The following is a 27,499-nucleotide window of genomic DNA, read 5'->3' as shown; positions in this document are numbered from 1 at the left end:
AAGGTACAACCACGACATTCCGATTAAAGTCCCCTGGTCGAAGGTACAACTACGATATTCCGATTAAAGTCCCCTGGTCGAAGGTACAACTACGACATTCCGATTAAAGTCCCCTGGTCGAAGGTACAACTACGATATTCCGATTAAAGTCCTGGTAGAAGGTACAACTACGATATCCTGGTAGAAGTATGACATCGCAAGGGAAGGGAACATTATAAATGCATCATTATGGAGTAAACCCCTTGAAGATTTGGGGTTATCCCTTCAATAATCATGATAAACCATCATTCATGATATTGTAACTTCTTCCATGGTACGCGCGGTGGGGTAGCCAAGCGGTTAAAGCGTTCGCTCGTCACACCGAGGACACGGTTTCGATTCCCCACATGGGTACAGTGTGTAATGCCCATTCCTTGTGTTCCCCGTGGTATTGATGGAATATTGATAAAAAGCGGCGTAAAAGTAAACTCACTCACACACTCTACCATGACAAAAGAAATTATACCCACATTACTGTCAGCACTGATACTGTCTTTCTTTCAGAAGATGCAAGTACGACCCATAAACGATGATGACAAAGATAAAGAAAAGTCACATGGTAACTGCGTCACGTTCTTCACGTACTTTGCTGAAAGTACCTCGTTTATGGGTATACCCAAGATATGGGCGTCGCCACGACTTGTATTCAAGGTAAGACTGGATTGGGGATGCCTTTACCTTCAGGATTTATGCAAGGTACACACAGGTTTTCAGAGTCCTGGTTATAATGTCGGTCGGTGATGACTTGTAACCATTTTGTAAGAGAGCAAGACATCACCAAATCACCCAAATCATAGCAGGGGAAAGTTTTTCAAGAAGTGCCCATAAAACTAATATCCATAAGTGCCACTATGACAATCTGACCGAACTTTAAATTGCTCTTACGACAAACATCGGAAGTATTTATCCAAATAATGAGACACTACACTCATACCTATTATTGATGAAACTCAGAAAATGTTTGATTTGGCTGCAGTCTGTAAACAATCTCAGTCTGGACCAGAGAATCCAGAGATCAATAGCATGAGCATCGGTATACCTACAAGGGATATGATGGCATGTGTTAACCAAGCCTGCGAGCCTATCCACCCGATCTCGTTAGTCGCCTCTTACGACATGCATTGGTTACTGAAGATCAATTCTAACGATCTTCACGTGTTCTCCGTACGCATAGATGATGAAACTGAATGATAAGACTTAATTATTTACAGGCTGCACAGATCCACATATTGTTGACACGGACCTGGAATAACCAGACCGAATCTCCTCATTTGAAATGCCTGTTTCCAGGTGATGTGGTCGATGTTCTTCCTGGCCGCTACCGGGGTGATGATCGCTCAGCTTGTCGAACTCTTCACAACCTTCTACAGCTACCCCGTCAAGACTTCGGTGAAACTTGGCTTCACGTCTCTTCCGTTCCCCACCGTCACACTCTGCAACATGAACCCGATCATGTTATCTAGGGCTCACGCGTTAGACTGTGGTATACAGAAGCTCTTACAAATACCGTCTAATTACCAGAGTGAGGTACTACTGCTCTTGTCTTGCCTTACAGACCTCTTTCTAATGATGCGGGTAGAAACAAGAGTGTGTGAGTGAGTTTAGTTTTACGCCGAACTCAGCAATATTCAGCCAATCGGGCCAGTGACGGTGGAGATTTACTAGCCCGTCTGCATTTTTACGAGCCACCGCCTAGCGGGTCAGAGGCAATTTTGCCCACTGCATAAGATTATTCTCAACGTTTCCCCAAAAAGATGACTTTCAGTGTATAAGATAAATTTTATAATGTACCTCCCAAACTGACTTAAGTGGAGTTAATTTTCTTTCTACCCAAAGAGTGTATTCCAAAAATGTGTACGATGACTTTTCAGTGACAATATTTAATTCAAACACGTATCCTGCCTTAAATGAGTTCAAGATAATATTACTGATATAATTATTTCGATTTTCGGAAGGATTGTGTGAACGAAACCGATACACCGGATCTGACTTTCTTCACGGAGTACGTGTGTGACGAGGACGGGTGTTACGAGGAAGAGACGAGCATGCTGGACGATGCCTATGTCAGGAAGCAGCTGATCGCCGACTATCTGGGAGGAGAGACCGAGTAAGGCAAATATTCATGAGATTTATTTCTACCAATAAAATGGAGATATTCCATTTCTCGATCATACCACAAGCCAAAGCCATTGCAAATGAGAAAAACTAAATTAAGTATATATGTTTAAACACAGTGGTACTCGTATGTTGATATGAGAAATGAGACCCTGTATACTTCTACTGTACTGATTTGTACAAGTTGTTTAGAGTTAAACTATTCCATGGTCATAAATAACATTATCATACGTGCTGACAGAATGTGTGAATTTAACAGATTGTATATTCCTCAGCGTATTTGCTCACTTTTCATCATGTGCTCATTTGTAGCGAAGTCCGACACGGCGTTGGCCATGACCTTGAGAATATGCTACTTGAGTGTTCTATCAATGGACGGAAATGCAGCGCCAGGTAAACACAGACTGGTGTTAGGTGTAAGAGAATAGAGAAAGAACATGCTGAGTCTATGTGCGCAGAATTGACATCATACAATTTGTGTCAGCTGATATGCAGTAGTTGTATCTTTAGTATAATTAACGATTGCTTTTTGCTTCATGTGTATGCACACGTGTGCGTGTGCGTGTGCGTGTGTGCGAGCGTGCGAGCGCGTATAGCATACCAGATACATTCCTTTTTACCAAAAGACATGTATTTCATAACTGATATGTATTTGCTGAAAGAATGCATACTTCATATATATGTGAACTCTCTTACTGCTAATTATTACGGGTATCCCTGTCGTACATCTGTGCTACATGTTAAACACTTGTGCAACACGCGAATAAGAAGTCACTTGTGACAACTCATCGACCAGATGAATCTGCTCAAACGCGCTTTGTTTTTCCTTCGGAATCATACAACTGTATATATACAGCTCGAATCAGTTTTTATACTCACTAGGATAGAAACCATGGAGCAGTACTAGATACGTAAAACTACCCCGCCGAAAGCTGATATTTCAAATGAATTTTGTGAAACAGCGTTAATGAAAAGGGCTTTCTATATTTTTATGACGGGTGGGGCAGGAAACGCTCACCTTGCCGCGACAATCTGGTGCCATCACTATTTCATGGTGATTCGTAAACACATGCTCTGTCATCGTATAGCATAGTGACAATCACTCGATTGTCTGGTCCAGACCCGGTTGTTTACAAACATCGTATTACACTGCTGAAACAAGCGTGTGTTCATTATTTAGTCACAATTTTACAATCGAATCTTGTTTTTGATTTCCGTGAGTGTTAAAAGGGTTGTTTTGCTTTTATTTGCAGTTTAAACGTGTTATGCACTGAAATGTGTATTGACATGATAGTATCTGGGCTTATCTTGTACGATGTGCATGTTTCAATGACTGTGATCTGCGTCAGTTTACACTTGGGTGGAAATGAGACAAGACTGCAGCTGGATTATAGATAGATTGTCTGAGAATTTCTAAAGTGGTAATATTTGATCTCAGATCCATTATGATCATGTGGCTTTCCGGGGGATGCAAGTTACTCATTCCACGTGCTTTGCAGATTGGTTGGTTGATTTGTTGTCTAAAGCCAACCTGAGCAATATTCCAGCTATAAGATGACGGGCTGTAAATAATCGAGTCTGGACTCATCATACGCATCATTCTGTAGAATTGGGACACGATGACATGTGTCAACATAGTCTGTAAGCGAGTCTGACTACCCGATCCCCTTAGTCACGTCTTACGACAATCATTTGTTATAAGACCAATTCTAACCCGGATCGTCACGGGTAAACGTTTGAAGAAACATAACGTGAGCAAAAAGCACACATCACTGATTGTGGAATCTATGGACCTACAACAGGCAGAATACAGTGAATCCAAACAGATACAGATGTTACAAAAAATAGAAAGTCACTTAATGTCATTCTGTTGTTACACATGCCAACAGTCAAACCAATTATATACAAAACTGTATTCGCAAATAATATCAAATTCAGCCTTATCATATAGGTTTGTCCAGAATATTTTCCTTTCATGTAATTACTTGTGCTGCAATGCGCTCTTCCGGTCAGGTTGTTAATATTTCAGCTTATTCGTGTTCTATAAATAAACTTCATCATATGTCAAATTAATACAATTAATATACGTAACATAAAAATGGAATCAAGTTATTTTGGTCTTTAGGATTATGTCCAATGTTTCACTTTCCAGCAACTTTACGGAGTTTCTGTCCAAAGATCTTGGAAACTGCTATACACTTAAAAACAAGGGACTCAAAGCTACGAAGAGCGGCCCTGAATCAGGTAAACAATGAGTGACTCTACTTGTACGCCGCATTTATCAATATTCCAGCATATCACGGCAGAGACACCAAAGTGGGGATTACCCAGGATTTCGGTGTCACGAAAGAACGTTTTAAAAACTAGACTATCCACCATTCTTCAGGTTCAGTGTCGATCATTAACAGAGCAAGAATATCACAGACTTTAGACGTCAATCATTCATGTCCCTCATTTTCTAGCACATGTGCCAAACATCTTCAAAACTGAAATTAATGAAAGGATCTTAAAGCCCCCAGCGGATTATCAACCACTGCAGTGACTTAAGGGTGGAGGAGATATGAGAATGCATTCGTGACCAACTCGTGTCATTCCGGGACAAGCGAGGGTACGGAAAGGGGCGATTGGCGACGAATGATGAGAATGAAGCGAAACCTGGTTATGATACGGAATGTTAATGTTTGAAACTGGTAGCGAGACTCAGCAACACGTACTACTTTTAAATCCATGATCTATGCACTAAAATTGGTACAACCATGTTATCATGCTTTAAGCAGACAGTTTCGGTTCTATGCCTTCTTCGCTTCTTCCTTTCTTTTGTTAAACAGAACGTTATGTTAGTAGTGTACTAATGGCCCAGGAGTCTGATCCATGCACTGGTTGATACTTTAACAATTTACACTTACACTTTAACAATGTCTACAGCCGTAATGGTAATCAAACAGGAAACATCACATGGGGGGATGTTTCCTGTTTGATTGTTAAAATCGGTCAGGCAAAGTTGAAATGTGTGCACAGCTCAAAAAAGTCATTATCGGATTCACAACGATTCTGTACGAAAAACACGAACTACACATTAAATGGCAACATTACCAAAGTTACACACTCGATTGTTTTTTTCTGTCCGATTCTATACCTCCACCGTATTTACTAATAATATTGAATGTTATTACACATAATTGCCTCCGTCTCCATGAAAGTGAAAGTTTATTGTGTTGGTCATGTTTTCATCACTTGCCGTGTTCGTTTTTTACCCACACGGATTGTTACGGCCATTAGATGTGTTTGTAAGTTTGCATCAGGTCAATTCTATTAAGTAATCATGTAAATAAAACAATATCAGTCGACTGTAAATGTTTGCCCTATACGTTGCAGAGTGCATTGATTAATACTAAATGTCACTGAACGATTCATTGTTTGCATTTATCGTCTGATAATGATATGTCTCTCTGTACCTGTAATACTGTGACAGACGGTACCTAAAATATTGTGACACAATACCTATGCTATGATACCTATCTTGTACATGCAAGAACATGTACACTAATCATAGAACTTCTTCCATAGAAAGTCACTATTGATTTACAAACCAGCACGCATCTGCAACAAATTCCCAGGGCACAGCAACGTCTTAACGTAGTACAAATACAAGTTGTATCTGCAGTAGTCCTCCTCGTCGTCGTCGTAGTAGTAGTAGTAGCAGCAGTAGTAGTAGTAGTAGCAGTAGTAGTAGTAGTAGTAGTAATAACAGTAGTAGCAGTAGCAGCAGCAGTAGTAGTAGTAGTAGCAGCAGCAGCAGTAGTAGTAATAGCAGTAGTAGCAGTAGCAGCAGCAGTAGTAGTAGTAGTAGCAGCAGCAGCAGTAGTAGTAGCAGCAGCAGCAGTAGTAGTAATAGCAGTAGTAGCAGTAGCAGCAGCAGTAGTAGTAGTAGTAGCAGCAGCAGCAGTAGTAGTAGTAGCAGTAGCAGCGGCAGCAGTAGTAGTAGTAGTAACAGCAGTAGTAGCAGCAGCAGTAGTAGTAGTAGCAGTAGTAGTAGTAGTAATAGCAGGAGTAGTAGTAGTAGTAGCAGCAGCAGTAGTAATAGTAGTAGTAGCAGTAGCAGCAGCAGCAGTAGTAGTAGCAGCAGTGGTAGTAGCAGTAGTAGTAACAGCAGTAGCAGCAGCAGCAGCAGTAGTAGTAGTAGTAGTAGTAGTAATAGCAGTAGTAGTAGCAGCAGTAGTAGTAGTAGTAGCAGCAGCAGTAGTAGTAGTAATAGCAGCAGTAGTAGTAGCAGCAGCAGCAGCAGTAGTAGTAGTAGTAGTAGTAGCAGTAGTAGTAGTAATAGCAGCAGCAGCAGCAGCAGCAGTAGTAGTAGTAGTAGTAGTAGTAGCAGTAGTAGTAGCAGCAGTAGTAGTAGTAGTAGTAGCAGCAGCAGTAGTAGTAGTAATAGCAGCAGTAGTAGTAGCAGCAGCAGCAGCAGTAGTAGTAGTAGCAGTAGTAGTAGTAATAGCAGCAGCAGCAGCAGCAGTAGTAGTAGTAGTAGCAGCAGTAGTAGTAGTAGTAGTAGCAGCAGCAGCAGCAGTAGTAGTAGTAGTAGTAGCAGTAGTAGTAGCAGCAGTAGTAGTAGTAGTAGCAGTAGCAGCAGCAGCAGCAGCAGCAGCAGCAGCAGTAGTAGTAGTAGTAGTAGTAGTAGTAGTAGCATTATTAGCAGTAGCACCGGTAGTAGTAGTAGCAGTAGTAGTAGTAGCAGCAGCAGCAGCAGCAGCAGCAGTAGCAGCAGCAGCAGTAGTAGTGGTGGTAGCAGCAGCAGCAGCAGTAGTAGTAGTAGTAGTAGTAGTACAACATATGATCTAATCAAATCCATGTCTCACATGCCATATTCCTCCAAGGGTTATCCATGGTCATCAATTTGGAGTCCGAAGATTTTATCGACACTTTCAAGACTGGGTACGGCCTGAGGGTGGTGATACACGACAACGGGACACGTCCCTTTCCGGGGTCTGAAGGCTTCACGGTGTCAGCGGGTTCTGAAACAAGCATTGCGATGAAACTGGTAATTCGTAGTCTTCTCTCACTTCTGGTTCGTCATTATCTATCCTCAGACCGCCCACTCCTTCCACCTTTCGTCATCAAAGTTGAAATCGTACACATTACTTTCTTACTGAAAACGTATTTACTTCAAATCACAGGTAAAGATCGACCGACTTGGAGGCCTACATGGATCCTGTAATAACAGCGCAGAATTCAAAAGAAAGTTCGGCGTGGCTTATTCAGAGCGGGTGAGTCTCCGGTTTTAGAGTGAAAAATACATCAATAATTATATCAATCCAGAGGCTTTACAGGTGAGTGAGTATTTTCACCTGCGCTAGCCCTGCGTGAGTGAATTTCGTTTTAGCAATACTTCCAACAAAATTAGAGCGGGGGACGTTAGGCATTGTAATTTTAACCACAAGGCTATCCCATAGCCCCGATTAACCCTTGCTGTAAATGAGAAACATGCATTTGAATATAAATAAAAGTATTATTTCCTTGTAGAATACTTTTAATTAAGTACAACACAATTCGTGTTACATGCAAAAGCAACAGGTTGAACGCTGAGATATACAAGTAGTTGCCTGACAACAGTAATACTAGTTTACGATTCTGACAGATACGGGGACGGTGGGTGGCTTAGTGGTTAAAGCGTTCGCTCGTCACGCCGAAGACCCTGGTTCGAATCCCCACATGGGTACATTGTGTGAAACCAATTTCTGGTGTCCCCCGCTGTGATATTGCTGGAATATTGCTGGGATATTGCTAACAGCGGCGCAGGCCATACTCACTTTCTCATTTACATTTCGGTTTACAAACCCGTCCGATATATGCTGATATTTCAGGCATGTCGGGAGTTTTGTCTACGCAACTTTGTGATAGAAACATGCAAGTGCCAACCAGAAGCGGAAGCGACAATTCAGAACTCAATCAAGATCTGCAACACCGATGCAGGTGAGAAAACATGGGAAGGTTGATGACGGAAAGGAGCAGAGGGGTGGCCTTGTGGCTAAAGCGTTCGCTCACCTCTGTCCGGGTTCAACTCCCCACATGTCCCCTACAATGTATGAAACCCATTTCTGGCGTCCGCCGTTGTGATATTGTTTGAATATTTCTAAAAGTGGTGAGTGAAAAGGGACAACTCTTCAGTCAACCTTCTAATCGCCATCACGGTAGGTAGTTTGATCTGGGAGGGAAGGAGGCAGGATGTGTTCTGCATTATCCAAACCCAGCTCATAGGTGCGAAGATGGGAGATGGCTGGAAGTGGAACAAGTCGACTATCGATATCTGTATACATACAAATCCGGCTATTGCAGTATATAAAGACGTTGGAATCATTTTCTGAAATAAACACGTAAATACTAATTCTCTTCCCACAGAAGGTACTCAACTCATATATTCCCACATAACCTCTGTTTGAATACAGTTCTTTCATGGTGCGAGGGTTCAGGAAAAAAGTGATCATTCGCAAAACCTCGGTAATTTCCGTATGCTGCGGGAAAACTGGAACCCCTTCGCGATACGCAAACGTTTCTTCTGGACAGAACTATGTCATCGTCCTAGTTTACAGCGGGCAAGCCAGCCATAAAACGCAGGGATTAGGAAAGAGAACTTTGGCAATGGGCCATTTTCAGGATTATTAACCATTTTCTGAATTCAGAATGGGTCACTGCCCTTGAATCGATAGTAAACTTCAAAATTGTAATTGGCCATTTTTCATTAAAATGGCCCCTGCCTTTCCCAATCCCAGGATACGATGATATGTGTCAACTAATCGGTCCCATTAATCGACTCCTACAACATTACATTCATGCCTGTTATTGATAATACTCAAGACGTGTTTGGTTTGGTTGTTGTCTAACGTCACACTCAGCAATATTCCAGCTACATGGCTGCGTTCTGTGGAAAAGAGAATCTAGTGATGGACAGCATGCGTATCGATCTACCCAAAGGGATACAATGATGTGTGAGTGAGTGAGTTTAGTTATACTCAACACACTCAACAATATTCCATCTATGCGGCGGCAGTGTGGAAATAATCCCATGTGGACCAGACAACCCTGTGATCAACAGCATGAGCGTCGATCTACGCTATGACATGTCAGCCAAATCAGCGGGCCTAACCACAGCGTTAGTCGCTTCTTGCGGCATGCATGGATGACTGAAGATCAATTCTAAACCGGATCTTCATGGACACTTTATGCATAAAATATTGATTTACAGGTTGTTTAGTTTGACCTGATCAAGTGAATACTAATGCATTGCGCGACCGTGCCACAACTGGTTGGGTCTATTATTGTGAAGGGGTGCGCCTTTGTCAGGTGATTGTTAACATGTCTGAACAGCCGAGACGAGGTCGGTGTTTGACATCTCAGTGTCGAGAGATCGTCAGCAATGTGCTAACGTTCTTCAAACAATTAGCTGCAGATTCTTTTTCCTATAATAATAATAATAATAATAATAATAATAATAATACTGGAGGCACCATGGGTCAGTGATTATGACCATGCAATGCATGAGAAAGTAACTAGGTCGTTTGTGTGTTACATCTCACCAGATTGCCTTAAAGGTGTCATTAAAAAGTCCAAATCTAATACAGCTCCAGGGCCTGATGGCATTCGAAACCGGTACTGGAAACTGTTTCCCTGTGTCCAAGCACCACTCCTTCACTGTTTCAATTCTCTTGTGGATACAAGTGATGTTCCTCCGTGGTTCTGCAAAGGTCGCACAATACTCCTTCCCAAAACAGGAGACTTGACTGATCCCAAAAACTTCCGCCCTATCACATGTCTAAATACTCAACATAAATTATTCACAGGGTGTTTGACAAACCTCGTGTCATGTTACTGCTCTTCCAATGAGATAATTTACAGGGAGCAGAAGGGGGCGAGAAAGGGATGTTGGGGGTGCAAGGATCAACTTCTTGTACAGAAAATGATTTTGGAAGAGGCTAAAACCTATCACCGCAACCTCTCCATGTGCTGGATAGACTACAAAAAGGCATACGACTCTGTCCCTCACGAATGGATTCTGAAGTCTCTTCAGTGTATTGACCTCCCTGAGCGATTACTTGATTTACTCAAGTCTTTAATGAGTTGCTGGTCGACTCAACTTGAGATGTACTCACAAGGGCAGGTGCAGACTTCGGAATCTATTCCAATTAGAAGGGGAATTTTCCAGGGGGACTCCTTTAGTCCTTTGCTTTTTTGTCTGTCTCTGAATCCTTTGAGTTTTCTGCTCAACAGGGAGGAGGGCTATCATCCCGGACCTCCTCAGCACAGATCCCCAACACCTCTTACTCATCTCCTCTACATGGATGACATCGAGCTCCTTGCCAAGGGAGAGACCAATTTGACAGAACAGGTTCTCCTTGTCGAGTCCGTCTCTAATGATATAGGCATGACGTTTGGACTCGACAAATGTAATACTCTTCATTTGAAACGTGGCAAGGTAACTAATGATGGATCGGTCAAGTTACAAGGGGGAGGAGTTATTGAGCATCTTGTGGAAGATCAGGCCTACACCTATCTTGGAATGCAAGTTCGAGACAAGCTCCAGAATGCCCTGATTCAAGATAAACTTCGGGCCGAGTATAAATCTCGTTTAACACGTCACAATTTAATTCTGGACTCACAAAAGTCCAGAAACTCTCAGCACTGTGGCCACTCTCGCACAAGCGATTTCGCAAAATTAAACAGGCAGCTGTTATGTATGTGTGCTAAGGATGAAAAAATGAAAAAAAATTTTTTCGAAAACTCAAAATTTAAACTCGCTCGCCCATGGGCACGCCCATGGGCGAACAGTGGCCAATGGGTAGGCCCATGGGCGAAAGTGTTTCATTTCATCCAGAATAAATGTTTTGGAGGTTGTAAATGAATGAAAAAACGTTAATAAGTATCAGTATGACACAAATTTCAGTTTGTTGTGACTTGATTCTGCTAACTGACAGCGATTTTAAAAAATCTCGCCCATGGGTGAAAAATATATTGGCCCATGGACGAGAATAATTAATTTCATTGAAACTACAAGTTGTTTTTCCAGGCTGTGCAGTTTTTCAATAAATGAACGTGTATTTATTATTGTCTTGACACGAAATTAAGCTTATTTTGACTTAATTCGGCTAATTAAGAGTGATTTTTCAAAAAGACTCGCCCATGGGCGAAAACCATTTGGCCCATGGGTGAGAATATTTACTTTTACTCAAAATACACCTTTTCCCATGTTTTGGAGGTTGTGAATGGATGAAAGTATGTTCATAAGTATCATGTCACGAAATTCAACTCCGTTAATTCCGTTAATTTAGAGCTATTTAACAAAATCTCACCCATGGGCGAAAAACATTTTGACCCATGGGCGAGAATATTTCCTTTTACCCCAAACACATCTTTTTCAATATTTGGAGGATGTAAATGAATGAAAGTACTTTTATGAGTATCATGACAGAAATTTCAACTCATTTTGACTTAATTCCTCTAAATGAGAGCAATTTTGAAAACTCTCGCCCATGGGAGAAAGACATTTTGGCCCATGGGCGAGAATATTTGCCTTCACTCAAAATACATCTTTTCCTGTGGTTTGGAGGTGTAAATGAATGAGGATATATATATGAGTATCATGGCACAAAATCCAACTCATTATGACTTAATTCTGCTAATTGAGACCGATTTTCAAAAACATCTCGCCCATGGGCGAAAAACATTGGGCCCATGAGCGAAAATCTTTCCTTTTCACTCCAAATACATCTTTTCTAATGTTTTGGATTTTGTAAATGAATGAAAGTGCCATTATGAGTATCATGACACAAATTCAACTGATTTTGACTTAATTTTGCGAATTCAGGAAGATTTTTTAAAATATGCTAGAATAATCACTTTTACTCAAAATACATCTTTTCCTGTGTTTTGGATTTTGTAAATGAATGAGGATATATTTATATGTATCATGGCACAAAATCCAACTCATTTTGACTTAATTCTGCTAATTTGTAACAAGTACAAGAATCTGGACTTCCACTTAAATTTTCATAGCTTTTTTTATTGTCTTGGAGGTTGTAAATATATGAATGAAAGTGTGTTTATAATTATCACGACAAAAAAAATGAAATCATTCCGGTCCTAATTCGACTAATCTCTCTCGTGGACGAAAATATATTCGTTTGCTCGTTTTCTTTATTTTGCAAACATGCGGCTTAAAAATAGATGAAATTCTTATGACAATTCAGTTTAATTTCGTGAGTTTAGTTTTATGTTGCACTCAGTAATATCCCAGCAATATGGCGGCGGTTTGTAGATAATCGAGTTTGGATCAGACAATCCAGTGATCAACAGCATGAGCATCGACCTGCACAATTGGGAACTGATGACATGTGTCAACCAAGTCGGTGAGCCTGACCACCCGATCCCGTTAGTCGCCTCTTACGACAAGCATAGTCGCCTTTTATGGCAAGCATGGGTTGTTTAAGCCCTTTACTTCCAGCAACATATACAGTACACTTAGAATACTAAGCCTTGAGATTCTTTTGAATTTAGGTATTCTATAAATATACCAAAATTCAACCTATATCTATGAAGTTGAAGTTATTTGTGAAAACCCTAAACAAGAGTGACCAAACTCCAGTGACTATGCTGGGACACAATAATAAACGGTGTTGTGAGATCTTTAAACTGTATTGAAATATGTCTTGCCAATTCCACTGACATTCACCAAATGTACCTACCTAGTAGTTTTAAGTGTACCTACCCAGTTTAGCATGTTTCGTTTTAATAGTGTGGTCTCCATTTTTAGTAATTCCCGTTTGCCCGTCCCGGCTTTTCCTCGTCCGAGGTTTTATGAGGTATTCTCCTATTTGTCAGACCAGAAATTATCTACAACAGGGGTAGGTCACTCGTTTGTTTTCTTTACCATTTGTACTAATTAGTATGCGCCTCCTCATGCTCCAATGCACACAGTGACCTGATTCGTCTCCATCGCAACTTAGGCTGCATTTAACAGTACTTCAGCCAGTTTACTGTATCAGTCGAAATCTTACAATGAATGAATGAATGAATGAATGAAGAGCAAGAAGTATATGTGAATGAATGAAAGAATAAATGATACATGAAGGCCATCCCTTCCAAAACATGCTAAAGAACGCAAAACTATCGTTAGATCACATGTGTTAACATCAGCTTGTTATTGTCTCCCTGGTCAGGCGTAACAATTGTCAGACAGGTTAAAACAACAAACTATCTGGTTGACTGCACAGCTACCAGTTGACGTAGTATACCCACATCACCTACTTTTCCTGCGTAACCTTCATCTACATCACCACCCTTAATATATTGAGCAGAGAGCACAGACGGCCCTACAGCTGTAGCCACTGAACCGTGGCGTCTCTCTGCTCCCAAGTTCCCAAGTGGGGGTGTCCTTCTCTACCTCTTCCATTAATCTTAAAACATCTAACAAGCTCAACGCATGCATCTTTATATTAAAATGTGATGTTATACATAATCATAAGAGTATTTTTATGTATTATTCAGTTGATAAATTATTATTCTATGATATATATATATATATATGTTTGACACGCTGGACAGGTCTAGGGCATTTTGTGTTAATTTACCATTCCCATTTTCATAATGCTTAAAAAAGACACTCATTAATCTATCGCAGAGTTTTGTCATTCCTTCACTCCAACATGGTTGCTAAATCCCCTATGATCATAGTATATCGACTCTGCCATACCCAATTCACCTAATCCTGAGAAATCAACCAGTCATGACATACCCACATCGCCTAATTAATTTTCCGTACCTATCGAGTAAAAAATACATAAAATGGGAGGACGCCTTGTTAACTAATGGGAGTGAGCTTTGCAGGGAGTACCCTCACAAACCCACGTATTGAGGAGAAGTGGCCGTGTTTGTCGGGGATTTTTCTGGCTTTGCTAAATAAATCGTACATAAACATGTAAAATATTTTGGTTTGATTCTGTAACTACCCACATTATGACATTGAGACCATTTTGATTTATCGAGTAAAATACGATTGAATAGTTTTGAGTTTGAATCTTGCCACTTTAGCGCTCTATCTTTTTAAATGGGGCGTGCATACTAATATTTAGGTGGTTTTTAGTATTCCATCTATTGGTTTAAATTAACTGATTTACCTGTTTTTGCTTTGCTTGGGGTTTTTTTTATTGCAAGTGGCCCAGCGAGTGAGTCTGCTTTGATACCTGTAAATTTATTCTGACGTTTGACGAGCGGGACGTAAACAAGAACATATATGGAGCCCCTGCATCAATACGTATTAAAGTGTTTGAAACATTATTCTAGACCATTATTTGTACACAACTCATGAAATGTACCTGAAAGATCAAGGTTCATAAGAACGTACGGGGCACATTTCTCCTACCCCATTTAAGAATGTCCATTTCTGATTGGTTCACGTGGCCTTGCGAGGGAGAATAGATCATTAAGTTTTACCCCGCCACGTGGGAAAAGCCTGCATCCAGTCCGTGAACTGTAAAGCAGTGGTTCGAATCGACTATAGTTAGTACCATGTTAATTTAATACATGGTTTCAGCTTGTTTTGATGCTCTTTTTACATAAAGTGATATTTAAACATTCGTTATGGTAAATACGGTGTAGCAATGTGATGAAGAGTATGCGGGTTTTCTTTATCCCATTTCATCCACCGATGAGAATGGTGGTATCCTCTTTTGGTTCACACCCGGATTGTCGATTGTTTTATCAAATACACAACATGACTGTCGAAAAGCAGTGGAGTGTGACAGTGGTCAACACTGTTCTAATGACACCCGGAGCGTCGACTACCTTGGAGAACTTGTGCCCGAGAATGCCCGAGAATAGCAGAAGACTCGTCTCTACGCTAATTAACGAGCTAAAACACATACAGAAAGACTTCGGTGAAAGAATGAGCTGCGGAACCAATTCCTGAATGATAGTTGTCGCACGAACAGTAGTCGAGAAAGTTGGCGTCATCGTGAATCGAGGGTCTGTGAGCAATGTACACTGCATATTGTGAGACAGTGGCCACAATAAAGAATAAAGAAGAACTTGACAGAAGGCTTCAGCGTCTCAACGAGCAGCTCCAAAGACAAGAGATTTCCGTAATGAGCTGTGCTCATCAGACTGTCTGCCTCGCTCATAGTGACCACATTACTGTACTTTATAACGTATTTGGTTTTCCTTCATGTCCGGAGCGTCGAACGCCATAGTGTTGACACCTGATTACCTCCTTACGTAATACCCGAAACATCGAATTTACAAAAATTTCAATTCAAGTCGTTTGCTTAAGGAGTAAGAGGATTAGGAGGCATGGTCGACTAGATTTCTTTGTTTAACTAATCCCACACGGCCTTCACCAATAGAGGGAATGATTTCTGTTCAGTTATGACATTGCTGTTCTCCATATGTCTCTATTTTCTCCACACATCTCCATGTTGTTGTATTTTTGTGTGTTTTGTAACTCTGATAGGGACTGGTGAACAAGCTTTACAGTACCTCACCCATACAGCATATAATACAAAATATAAATGAAGCATGTGTCGTCATCCATATGAACTATCATATAATAACATATGCATACATATCATTACACCAAATACATCTATCATATAAGTAAACATGAAAAATAGAATTATGGTTTGTTTTGTCTGACTAGCTCTTTGTAGAAACACTGAACATTTGTGAGAAGGTTTTTGACAAGTTAATTAGTTTCCTGTTAAAAAATTTAAAAATCAAGCTTTGTGTTTTATGATAAAATCGTGGACGGATCAACTATTTTCTGGTTTTCACAGTGAATAAGTTCTTTTCCGTTCACCGAAGTCATCATAGACCACAGTGAGAAAAGGTCGATCTTCAAGCAGTAAGGAAGACCATGATAGCGTATGGAGTACGTGTGTCTTGGTCATCTCCTCCGTTACCCCCTCCCCGAATCCACACCCCACCAGGGCGTGTAGGACTTGTCTCGGTGAATAAAAAGGGACTCCTATAACCCCATATACCCCTAATCACAATGCTATAATTTGTCGTTTTTGTGTATCCGGTTTTGTGTATTCTGTAATATTGTATAGTACTGGTGAAGTGTTAATCAAAGCAATATTTTGCTTGCTAAACGAACCACATTCTTTGAGAATCAAAATATGTTTTAAGCACATTTCCAAAATTGAAATGCAGCATGCACACAATAACTAAATTGGAAGGAATATCGTGCCGGACAAGGTTTTCCAGAGCACCTGCACATAAATGTCAATGTCTTTCAAAGACTAATATGTGCAGGTCTTGCAAAAGGACAAAGCAGGTATGCTTGACAAAGTTCTTGCAAAGGAGGTTTATACACAACACCAAAACCAACCGGTCAGCTCGACGCCTTATAGAACAATCAATTCGAGATTTCCTTTGAATGTGAGATATTTGGCTGCGCGTCTTGCGCAATCAGTCTTTTTCATCCATATACACTCACGAACACCTGTTCATTTTAAAGCTGGTGTCTCCTAATGACCTAATGTGATCCATGGATGAATTTTGTATATGACAAGTAAAATACACTTGAAAGCGGCAGTTGTTATACTCCAATAAACAAGACCAGCGGACGAGACATGACTTTTTCGGTGCAAATTGTCGTAGGCGCTTTGCGGAAATTACGTAAGTGAACGTGGAAGAAACAGAAAGCGTCATCGTTCCGCTCATTTTCCATTGTCTTTGCGAGTTATGCTGAGATACTCAACAAACTGAGATAAAAGTCAAAATGATGAAAAAGTGGAATTCAGTGTGTGGATTAGAACTTGAAAATCACTCATGAAGTCTCTGACAAAGTAATATCTGTTCAGGTCATGATCATTTGGAAAAAAATACGAAAGTTCTATGGATATACAACTTCTTATAAGGTAAGCAGCATTTCGGCGTAGCTGTTAAACTCGTTATCAAGAAAGGGATATCTTACAGGTAGTCCTGTAAGTTAAACCTTTGTTTTGGGTCGAGGTCAAAATCGTTTGGTGTAGTCACAACGGTGTTGTTTTATGGGATTAGATTACGGATTATACGGATTTTCTATAAAAAAAAGTAAAATGTGTGTCCTCAGGAAACGAAATAAGACACGTGTACCAGAATGTAAGTGAATCGATGTTAGCGAGTTCAATCAGTGACTTCGGTTAATAAAATGGGCTTTCAGTTCACTCCTTCCAGTAGTAATGAGTTATTTAGTTTCTTGGTAAAATTGCTTGCAAAGTGAATGTTGAAAATGACAGTTTTCAGGATCATTTTAACAACTTCAGTTATGGCTTCAGTAAAGCTGCTATGCTTCACGTTTCGTCCTACTTATTTTACGGGAAGATACCTTTGTGTAAACAGCGATATATGTTCATTCTGAGAACTGGTAAAAAGTGAGAATATATCTCGTGAAAATGAATTTTGAAAGATTGCAGATCAGCAGTTCCAGTTGTCTCAACAACATAATTTCTAAAATACTTAGGAACCACAATCACGGAAGCCAAAGTAAATCTGTTCGAGTGTAGCAAAAATAGTGAAAATTTATTTAAAAAATAGAAAAGTAAACGCAAAGTCAATCTTGATTACATTACGTATTCCTCATAGCCCGATATAATGATTACACATTAATAGTATGGATACGTTAATGTATAGTTTAAACTAATCTCCTCAAGTAATCGGGACTGGATTGTCAAGCACAAACATACATATCAATGCCGCTCCATACCAATAATATAATTACATAACATACATGATAACAACACTTCATGTTCCGCTCGTCAAACGTCAGAATAAATTTACAGTTATCAAAGCAGACTAACAGGCCCACTAGCAGTAAAAAACAAAACAAAAACAAATAAATTAATAAATCCAAGTGAATAGATGGAATACTAAAAAACCCCTTTAAAAAGGTAGAGTGCAAAAGTGGCAAACCGGTAAAATATGCCAAGATTGAAACTCAAAACTATACAATCGTATTTTACTCGATAAATCAGAATGGTCTCAATGTCATAATGTGGGTAGTTACAGAATCGAAGCAAAATATAGCACATATATGTATCAGGAAATAATAATTTATCAGCTGAATAATACATAAAAAATACTCTTATGATATGTATAACATCACATTTGAGTAAAAAAATTCATGCGTTGAGCTTGTTAGATGTTTTAAAGATCAATGGAATAGGTAGAAAAGGACACCCCCACTTGGGAACTTGGAAGCAGAGAGACGCCACGGTTCAGTGGTTACAGCTATAGGGCCTTCTGTGCTCTCTGCTCAATATATTACGGGTGGTGGTGTAGATGAAAGTTACGCAGGAAAAGTAGGTGATGTGGGTATACTACGTCAACAGGTAGCTGTGCAGTCAACCAGATAGTTTGTTGTTTTAACCCGTCTGACAATTGTTACGCCTGACCAGGGAGACAATAACAAGCTGATGTTAACACATGTGATCTAACGATAGTTTTGCGTTCTTTAGCATGTTTTGGAAGGGATGGCCTTCATGTATCATTTATTCTTTCATTCATTCACATATGCACTTCTTTCTTTTATTATTTCTTTCATTCATTCACATATACTTCTTGCTCTTCATTCATTCATTCATTCATTCATTGTAAGATTTCGACTGATACAGTAAACTGGCTGAAGTACTGTTAAGTGCAGCCTAAGTTGCGATGGAGACGAATCAGGTCACTGTGAGCATTGGAGCATGAGGAGGCGCATACTAATTAGTACAAATGGTAAAGAAAACAAACGAGTGACCTACCCCTGTTGTAGATAATTTCTGGTCTGACAAATTGGAGAATACCCCATAAAACCTCGGACGAGGAAAAGCCGGGACGGGCAAACGGGAATTACTAAAAATGGAGACCACACTATTAAAACGAAACATGCTAAACTGGGTAGGTACACTTAAAACTACTAGGTAGGTACATTTGGCGAATGTCAGTGGAATTGACAAGACATATTTCAATACAGTTTAAAGATCTCGCAACACCGTTTATTATTGTGTCCCAGCATAGTCACTGGAGTTTGGTCACTCTTGTTTAGGGCTTTCACAAATAACTTCAACTTCACAGATATAGGTTGAATTTTGGTATATTTATAGAATACCTAAATTCAAAAGAATCTCAAGGCTTAGTATTCTAAGTGTATTGTATATGTTGCTGGAAGTAAAGCTCTGTGTTCGGGACCCGTGAAGATCTGGAGTAGAACAGGGCTTCAACAACCCATGCTTGCCATAAAAGGCGACTATGCTTGTCGTAAGAGGTGACTAACGGGATCGGGTGGTCAGGCTCGCTGACTTTTGCTGACACATGTCATCAGTTCCCAATTGTGAAGGTAGATGGTCATACTGTTGGTCACTGGATTGCCGCCGCCATATTGCTGGGATATTGCTGAGTGCGACATAAAACTAAACTCACGAAATTAAACTGAATTTTCATTAGAATTTCATCTATTTTTAAACCATATGTTTGCAAAATAAAGAAAACGAGCAAACGAATATATTTTTGTCCACGAGAGAGATTAGTCGAATTAAGACCGGAATGATTTCATTTTTTTTGTCGTGATACTTATAAACACACTTTCATTCATAAATTTACAACCTCCAAGACAATAAAAAAAACTATGAAAATTTAAGTGGAAGTCCAGATTCTTGTACTTGTTACAAATTAGCAGAATTAAGTCAAAATGAGTTGAATTTTGTGCCATAATACTTACAAATATATCCTCATTCATTTACAAAATCCAAAACATTAGAAAAGATGTATTTGGAGTGAAAAGGAAATATTCTCGCTCATGGGCCCAATGTTTTTCGCCCATGGGCGAGATGTTTTTGAAAATCGGTCTCATTTAGCAGAATTAAGTCATAATGAGTTGGATTTTGTGCCATGATACTCATATATATATCCTCATTCATTTACACCTCCAAACCACAGGAAAAGATGTATTTTGAGTGAAGGCAAATATTCTCGCCCATGGGCCAAAATGTCTTTCTCCTATGGGCGAGAGTTTTCAAAATTGCTCTCATTTAGAGGAATTAAGTCAAAATGAGTTGAAATTTCTGTCATGATACTCATAAATGTACTTTCATTCATTTACATCCTCCAAATACTGGAAAAGATGTGTTTGGGGTAAAAGGAAATATTCTCGCCCATGGGTCAAAATGTTTTTCGCCCATGGGTGAGATTTTGTTAAATAGCTCTAAATTAACGGAATTAATTCAAAATGAGTTGAATTTTGTGACATGATACTTATGAACATACTTTCATCCATTCACAACCTCCAAAACATGGGAAAAGGTGTATTTTGAGTAAAAGTAAATATTCTCACCCATGGGCCAAATGGTTTTCGCCCATGGGCGAGTCTTTTTGAAAAATCACTCTTAATTAGCCGAATTAAGTCAAAATAAGCTTAATTTCGTGTCAAGACAATAATAAATACACGTTCATTTATTGAAAAACTGCACAGCCTGGAAAAACAACTTGTAGTTTCAATGAAATTAATTATTCTCGTCCATGGGCCAATATATTTTTCACCCATGGGCGAGATTTTTTAAAATCGCTGTCAGTTAGCAGAGTCAAGTCACAACAAGCTGAAATTTGTGTCATGATACTTATTAACATTTTTTCATTGATTTACAACCTCCAAAACATTCATTTTGGATGAAATGAAACACTTTCGCCCATGGGCCTGCCCATGGGCCTGCCCATGGGCCTACCCATTGGCCACTGTTCGCCCATGGGCACGCCCATGGGCGAGCGAGTTTAAATTTTGAGTTTTCCAAAAAAAATTTTTTCATTTTTTCACCCTTAGCACATATACATAACAGCTGCCTGTTTAATTTTGCGAAATCCCTTGTGAGAGAGTGGCCACAGTGCTGAGAGTTTCTGGACTATTGTGAGTCCAGAATTAAATTGTGACGTGTTGTTTAAAGAAAATCTGGAGTTCAGAGCTAAATGCTCGAAACAAAGTCAAAGCCACCAATACTTTTGCTGTGCCAGTCCTCTCCTATTCCTTTGGAGTAGTGGATTGGACAAAACAAGACATCCAGTGTCTTGACCGCCTGACCAGAAGGATCATGTCTGATAACAGAGCACACCACCCTCGTTCCTCTCTTAATCGTTTATATATGCCAATCAATTCAGGAGGACGGGGTTTGATTAATGTGGAAGCTCTTCATGACAGAATTTTATTGTGTACTTTTGCACATATTTATTTGTCAGATGATCCTCTGGTGATGCACGTCAAGATTCATGATGAAAGCAAGGAATTCCACAGCTACTTTAAGCGTGCCAAGGTTGTTGGACACAATTTGAAATTTGACGTTGATTTTGTTGATGGCGATGTACTGCTGGACGGTACAGTGATGGGAGTAAACCAGGTGAAGTCTTTCACCAAGTCTGCCCAGAGTCGGTCCTTTGTGGAGAAGCTTTCGGAGAAGCCATTGCATCGTGTGTATATGCAGTGTGTGGAACAGAACAGCAATCCAACCGACTCCTTTGCCTGGATGAAGTCGGCTGGTCTCAAATGTGAAACTGAGGGCTTCCTTTTTGCTGCTCAGGACCAGTCACTTCCCACTCGCAATCGCCAGAATGTTATTCTTAAAGAAAATATCAATATGAAATGTCGTCTTTGCAATGAATTTACAGAGACTGTCCAACACCTTGTCAGTGGATGCCCTTCCTTGGCACAAACTGCATATCTCAAAAGACAATGATGGCATGGCTCGCTGCTTTTATTATCGTCTCCGCCATGCCTGTGGCTTTGACTCCGAGGTCCATCCATGGTATGACCCTGAACATGTCCAGGGCGTCCTGGAAAAAGATGCTTTTAAACTTCTCTGGAATAGGCCAATATACAGCCTGAGACGAATTCCAGCCAACAAACCTGATCTTGTCCTTTTTGATAAAGCCAATGAAATTATTTATATCATTGAATTTTTTGTCCCTTTTGACAGCAGTGTGATTGGCAAGATTCAGGAAAAGCATGATAAATATGCGGACCTCGCCTTTGAAATGTCTCGCTTGCATCCCAAGTACACTGTCGTCAGGCTCCCCATTATTCTCGGTGCCCTTGGTTTGGTACCTCCTGATCTCTTGGCGCAGATGAGGAGAGTGCCCGGGTTCTCCACCGGGAGCACAGCCCTTCTGACAATCTGGGTAATGCAGAAGGCTGCAGTGTTGGGGAGCCTCCATATTCTCCGGAAAGTTCTTGGTGGGTTCGACTAGGCAGTGTTTCCTGGGAGAAGTCCCATTCGCTGTCTGGGCTGCGTGTAGAGGGGGCGAGGGCCCTGAGCTGATGATGAGCTTGACCAGCCTGACTGTGCCAGGATCACCCGAACCCTCTCTGCTGCATTTTCATTCTAATCTGTAAATAATAATAATAATAATTTTTCCCGAGCCTATGAAAGCGTAATCCGTCCCACATATAACACGTTACAATAATCCTTTACAAAATGGAATGTCGCTCTCCGAAATTTGGGTTTGTTGTAACAGGTTTAAACAAATATACTCACCATGAACATCTGTGTTATGAAACTGACTGGGAATCCTTAGCAGAACGTAGAAGAAAGCGGACACTTTGTCTTTTTCACAAAATACAGAATAATGTGGCACCATCGTACCTTACTGATCTTGTTCCTGGGATGGTAGCATCTAAAAGTAACTATATCTTCGTAACTCTGATCATCTCTCACTTCCTTTCTCACAATTAAAGTTTTCGTACAATTCGTATTTTCCATCCACAATTAGAATGTGGAATGAATTTCCACTTGAAGTGAGAAGTAGCGTGTCTTTTAAATCTAATGTTGTAACACAAAAACTGCTGCCAATACTTTGATTTGGGACCGAGAATCACTAATATCATCCCTACAAAACTACGTCACCTGTGTAGTCAACTGAATTATGATCTATTCCGTGCTGGTATGATAGATAACCCAAGTTGTTCTTGTGGAAATGTTTGTGAAAATTCTTATCATTATCTATTTGACTGTCAGTTATAGACTCAACAGAGATCTACCATGATGATTAATTTCCGCAGTGTTACCAATGTAAATATAAACTCAGAGTTACTATTATGTAGCAACGCAGACCTGAATGCAAAAATCCAAACATATTTAAAATTGTGCAAACATGTATTTGTCTATTAACAAGATTTCCTTGATTATTGCAATTGTTCTACTCTTTGCCATCTTGTCTTTACATCTTGTATAATGTAAATAGTATCATGTAAATACTACGGAGAGAGTGTTCTAAGTTATATAACTTGTATCCGATCTTTTTCTCATGAACAAAATATTTTAAAACAAACCCTTTCTGATAGGACTAAAATGACCTGACAAGGTCATTGTTACGAATGTGTTGATATATGTATGTCATATTAGGATGAGAATAACCCATGTGTTCTTTCAGAGTTCAAGTGTGAAGATCAAGTATACAACAGGTTTATAGATGACACCAGTAAAGGTCTGGATGTTTGCAAGTGCGGGAGTCCATGCTCGTAAGTATATATTAAACAATTGTGTACAACGTGATGATGCCAGATATACACAATATCTATTCGCACGTACATTTCGCTTCCTTCACACATCGTAGCTTGGACAACGTATTTTGACCTTGAAAAGTATCGCTACTTCGTTTTGTCGCCCTTTAAATTAATAAAGAAATATTATTCAAAGCGCGACAATGCTACGAATGGCCAAAATGTCGCGCAGTCGCACTATTGCTAATGCGACAATATGTATTTTAGGATTCCATACTTATATGCAGAACTGGTGATGCAGGGTTATGCAGTGGTCACTCACTATTCCTAGATATATGCGGACGTTTAAATTAGTTTTTGTCCAGTTTCGTTGTAGTTCTCGTGAACCATTCTCCGAAACACGTAGATATATGGATATATTTTATAATAACATTTTCATATATTTTATAGGAGTGTTTTGAAGATGCATACATTTCAATGTAAATATTCAATACATCTTGATTCAAGGGCAAAATATCTATTAGATAAGTAATTACTTCCACCACAATCCATGTGTTAGCAAATTATTTATCAACTATGTAATAAATGGCTCATGATCATTGCACACGTAAATGTGCACACGTTTATATTGAAAAAAACATTCGAGTACTTTCAGACCGCCACCATATAGCTGATAGCTGAGGCTGGCTTAAAACAACACTCAGACTTCTATTGGTGCTCGAACTGGGTCCCTTTCCGCAAAATTACGACAGCGCTTCCATGCTTTAAAAGGGCCGTGGGGCACCCTAGTGGTTGAGGCCGAGTTACGGCGTAGACCTGGGTTCGATTCCCCATATGGGCACAAAGACCATTTCTGGTGTCCCCGCCGTGGTATTGCTGGAATATTGCTAAAAACCGCGTAAAACCATACTCTCTGATTCACTCCAGGGTTTAACATAGCTTTATAACAAATGTTGCGCTGAGCTTGATGGTTGGGTCACATGATCATTCTGCACAGAGGACAGTGCTAAGGCAGTCAGTGTGTGTAATCACAGGGTATTAGTGCTACATTGGCTTTGTGAGACGGGGCCCTGCGTCAATATGCACTAAGCAATCTTAACTTTACGTTGACTTTGAACTCCTATAACTTGAAAATGATTTGAAAACGTCGTATCACTTAGATCGCTTTGGATCGTTTCACGGTACTACCTGGGAGGTACAAGATTATATCGTAATGCTCACTGTATCTGTTCCAGCGAGAAGGTATATGAAACAAGCGTTACATCTCGCCTATGGCCTGTTCTTCAACACGTGGTAAGTATATTAATGTGTGCAGAGACTTCAGACATTTGACGCTTTGCTTACTCAGGGAACTTACGGCCAAGCAAGTGTCAGAGTGTGTGTTAGCTGAACAAATATTTGAGCAACGTTCAGTATAGCAGGGCTGGGTTGCAAATCTAGAACCATATCGAGAGTCTGGGAACATAGTCCTTCCTCGGCGATCCTACCGTGAAGATTCAAGTCAAAATTGATCTTCACCAACCCATGCATGTCGTATGAGGCGACGAACGCGATAGGATGGCAAGGCTTGCTGACTTGGTTGACATGTCATTGCGTAGATCGATGCTCATGCTGTTGACCACTGGGTTGTAGAGTCCAGAATGGATTATTTACACGCTGCCGACACATAGATGGAATACTGGTGAGTGTGGCGTAACTACCTTCACTCACTCACCCCTTGAGCGGGACTGTCAGCGAGCTGAGGAGTGAGGTGGATTTATACTCTCCTAAAGTACTGGAAGTGAGAGTTTGTCAACTGGCACAGTCCAGCTATAATCTGCATGAGACTCGAGAGTGAGTGGGGGTTTAATGTTTCTCAAAATACCAGCAATATTAAGGCCTGGAGCATCAGGAATGTGCTTCACGGATTGTTACCATGTCAATCGGACGAGAGCATTCGACGCGGTGATAGACCGCCTTAACCAGAGTGCTAATTCCTCACCCAGGGGCATGATTTCGCTTCGGTGATTGCTAAGCATCGTGGCTATAGCATAACCTCAGTACACCAGCAAACCTGCAAACTGAAAACAAGTGCGGCTGAATTCTGCATACGGGTGGTCTGCGTGTTATCTCCCTTGGACAGGGCGATAATCAGTGATTAAAACACTCTGTTATCAAGCCAAATGCCCTGGTTCGATTCCGAACACGAGCACACCGTGCGAAATCCATTACTGGTGTTTCGGATAGTTACATTGTTGGGTATTTGCGGCGTGTAACTGTATTTAGTCGCTCGTTACTGAACGGTGTTTCTTCTTTTCATTCAACAGCGTACGTTAGAAGAAAAGGCATGTTCGATTGACGCGATGAGCCCGAAGTGTAGCTACTCCGACTATGACTTTGCCAATATCGACCTGAGGACGTGAGTAACTTTGTCCGTCGATTTGAAATTAATCAAGCTCAAGGACACGCATACGCATGCACGCACGCACAATCACACAGACCTGATAAGAGGTTCCTGGCACACCGAAGGGACACCACTCTGCAAAGTACCGCCCGGCCTCCTGATCCTGAGGGCAATAACTAAGGATATCACAATTCACCGATGCACAGGTGCATCGTCAACAAACTTTGCACGATACGATACAAGATTCATGTAATTTTAGGGACCGTCCATAACTTAAGGCTACGGGGGTGATGATGATTTTTATGGAGTTGCATGTACAATGTGAATCACACAAACACACACACACACACACACACAAACACACACACACACACACACACACACACACACACACGTGTACGTGTACGTGTACAAAACCAATGTACCCCCTTCGAGAACATGTGTGCAAATTGATGATCCCCCACCTCCCCAGAACAAAATGGGTTGTTCTGTAGTTAATCTCTTAATCTCTACCTATAACAGAAATGACTTGAATTATTTGTTAAAACGTTTTCAGTGAAGTATGGTTTCAACATCAGACATAATGGCTGCTTGTTAGGCATAAAATGTCGAAAATGTCGCATCGTGGCCTCAGTATCGAGATAGGCATCGCATCTTGAGGTAACTGTGTCGTGACACCCCTATCAATAACAGAGTGTTTGTCAACACATGCCAGTGATCATCAGTACAACAGTTCCTGTTTTTCTACTTACTAAAGATTTTTCTACGTACTAAAGATTCTAAACGTGATTACCTGAAACCTGAATATATTAAATTTGTCATGCTTATGTTGTTTTACTTTTCAGAGCATCGTTTTTAAAGCTGAAAGTATATTTCAACAGCTTGAACTTTGAAAGCATAAAGGAAGAACCGTTTTATAATGTAAGTACAGAAGTGGCGATTTGATTAGCATTATGTTAACTGTGAGCTTATGCTTGCACCCGAAACACGGAATGACATTTACGTAACACATCCTCAGAGAGAAAGAGAAAGAGAGTAGATGGTGGGGGAGGGAGCGAGAGAGAGAGAATGAGGGAGGGAGGGAGTGAGAGAGAGAAAGCAGGTTGATGAGAGGACTAGAATGGAGACGGAAGTGATGTCGAAACGGAATAAAGAGAAGACGGAGGAGAGGACTGGGTGTTCTCCGTTGAAGACGAATGAGAAGAGAGGAGGGGTGAGGACGATGCAGGAGAGACAGAACGAAAGAGACTGGGAACGGTCGAAGGCAACTGAGATTTAATGTGATCCTTGTTTCCACATTGTACAGCATGTAATTTAATACCTGTTCTGTTCCAGACTGAGCGCTTCCTGTCCGATATCGGAGGAACCATGGGTCTCTGGACTGGTGCGTCTATTCTCAGCCTTGCCGAGTTTCTTGAAATCCTGCTCGAGGTGTTTTTCTGGTGCTTCTGTCCAAAGTAACCAGGAACCCAGGAACC

At 40.4% G+C, this 27,499-nt stretch overlaps 1 protein-coding gene across 1 annotated transcript; it reads left to right on the top strand.

The window, feature by feature from the left end:
* Positions 1–546: 546 nt before the first annotated feature.
* LOC137291616 (amiloride-sensitive sodium channel subunit alpha-like) lies at positions 547–27,499 on the top strand. The gene is made up of 13 exons (XM_067823008.1): positions 547–690; positions 1,330–1,566; positions 1,995–2,146; positions 2,467–2,547; positions 4,307–4,398; positions 7,023–7,186; positions 7,323–7,412; positions 8,010–8,118; positions 23,569–23,656; positions 24,874–24,931; positions 25,945–26,036; positions 26,867–26,942; positions 27,357–27,499. The coding sequence occupies exons 1-13, from the start codon at positions 547–549 to the stop codon at positions 27,480–27,482; spliced, it is 1,509 nt and encodes a 502-aa protein (XP_067679109.1). The 3' UTR covers positions 27,483–27,499.

This window comes from Haliotis asinina, chromosome 7 (assembly GCF_037392515.1).
Source record: "Haliotis asinina isolate JCU_RB_2024 chromosome 7, JCU_Hal_asi_v2, whole genome shotgun sequence".
NCBI classification, from domain to species: domain Eukaryota; kingdom Metazoa; phylum Mollusca; class Gastropoda; order Lepetellida; family Haliotidae; genus Haliotis; species Haliotis asinina.
Note: the sequence above shows the minus strand (reverse complement) of the source record. Positions and strands in the feature narration are given on the sequence as shown.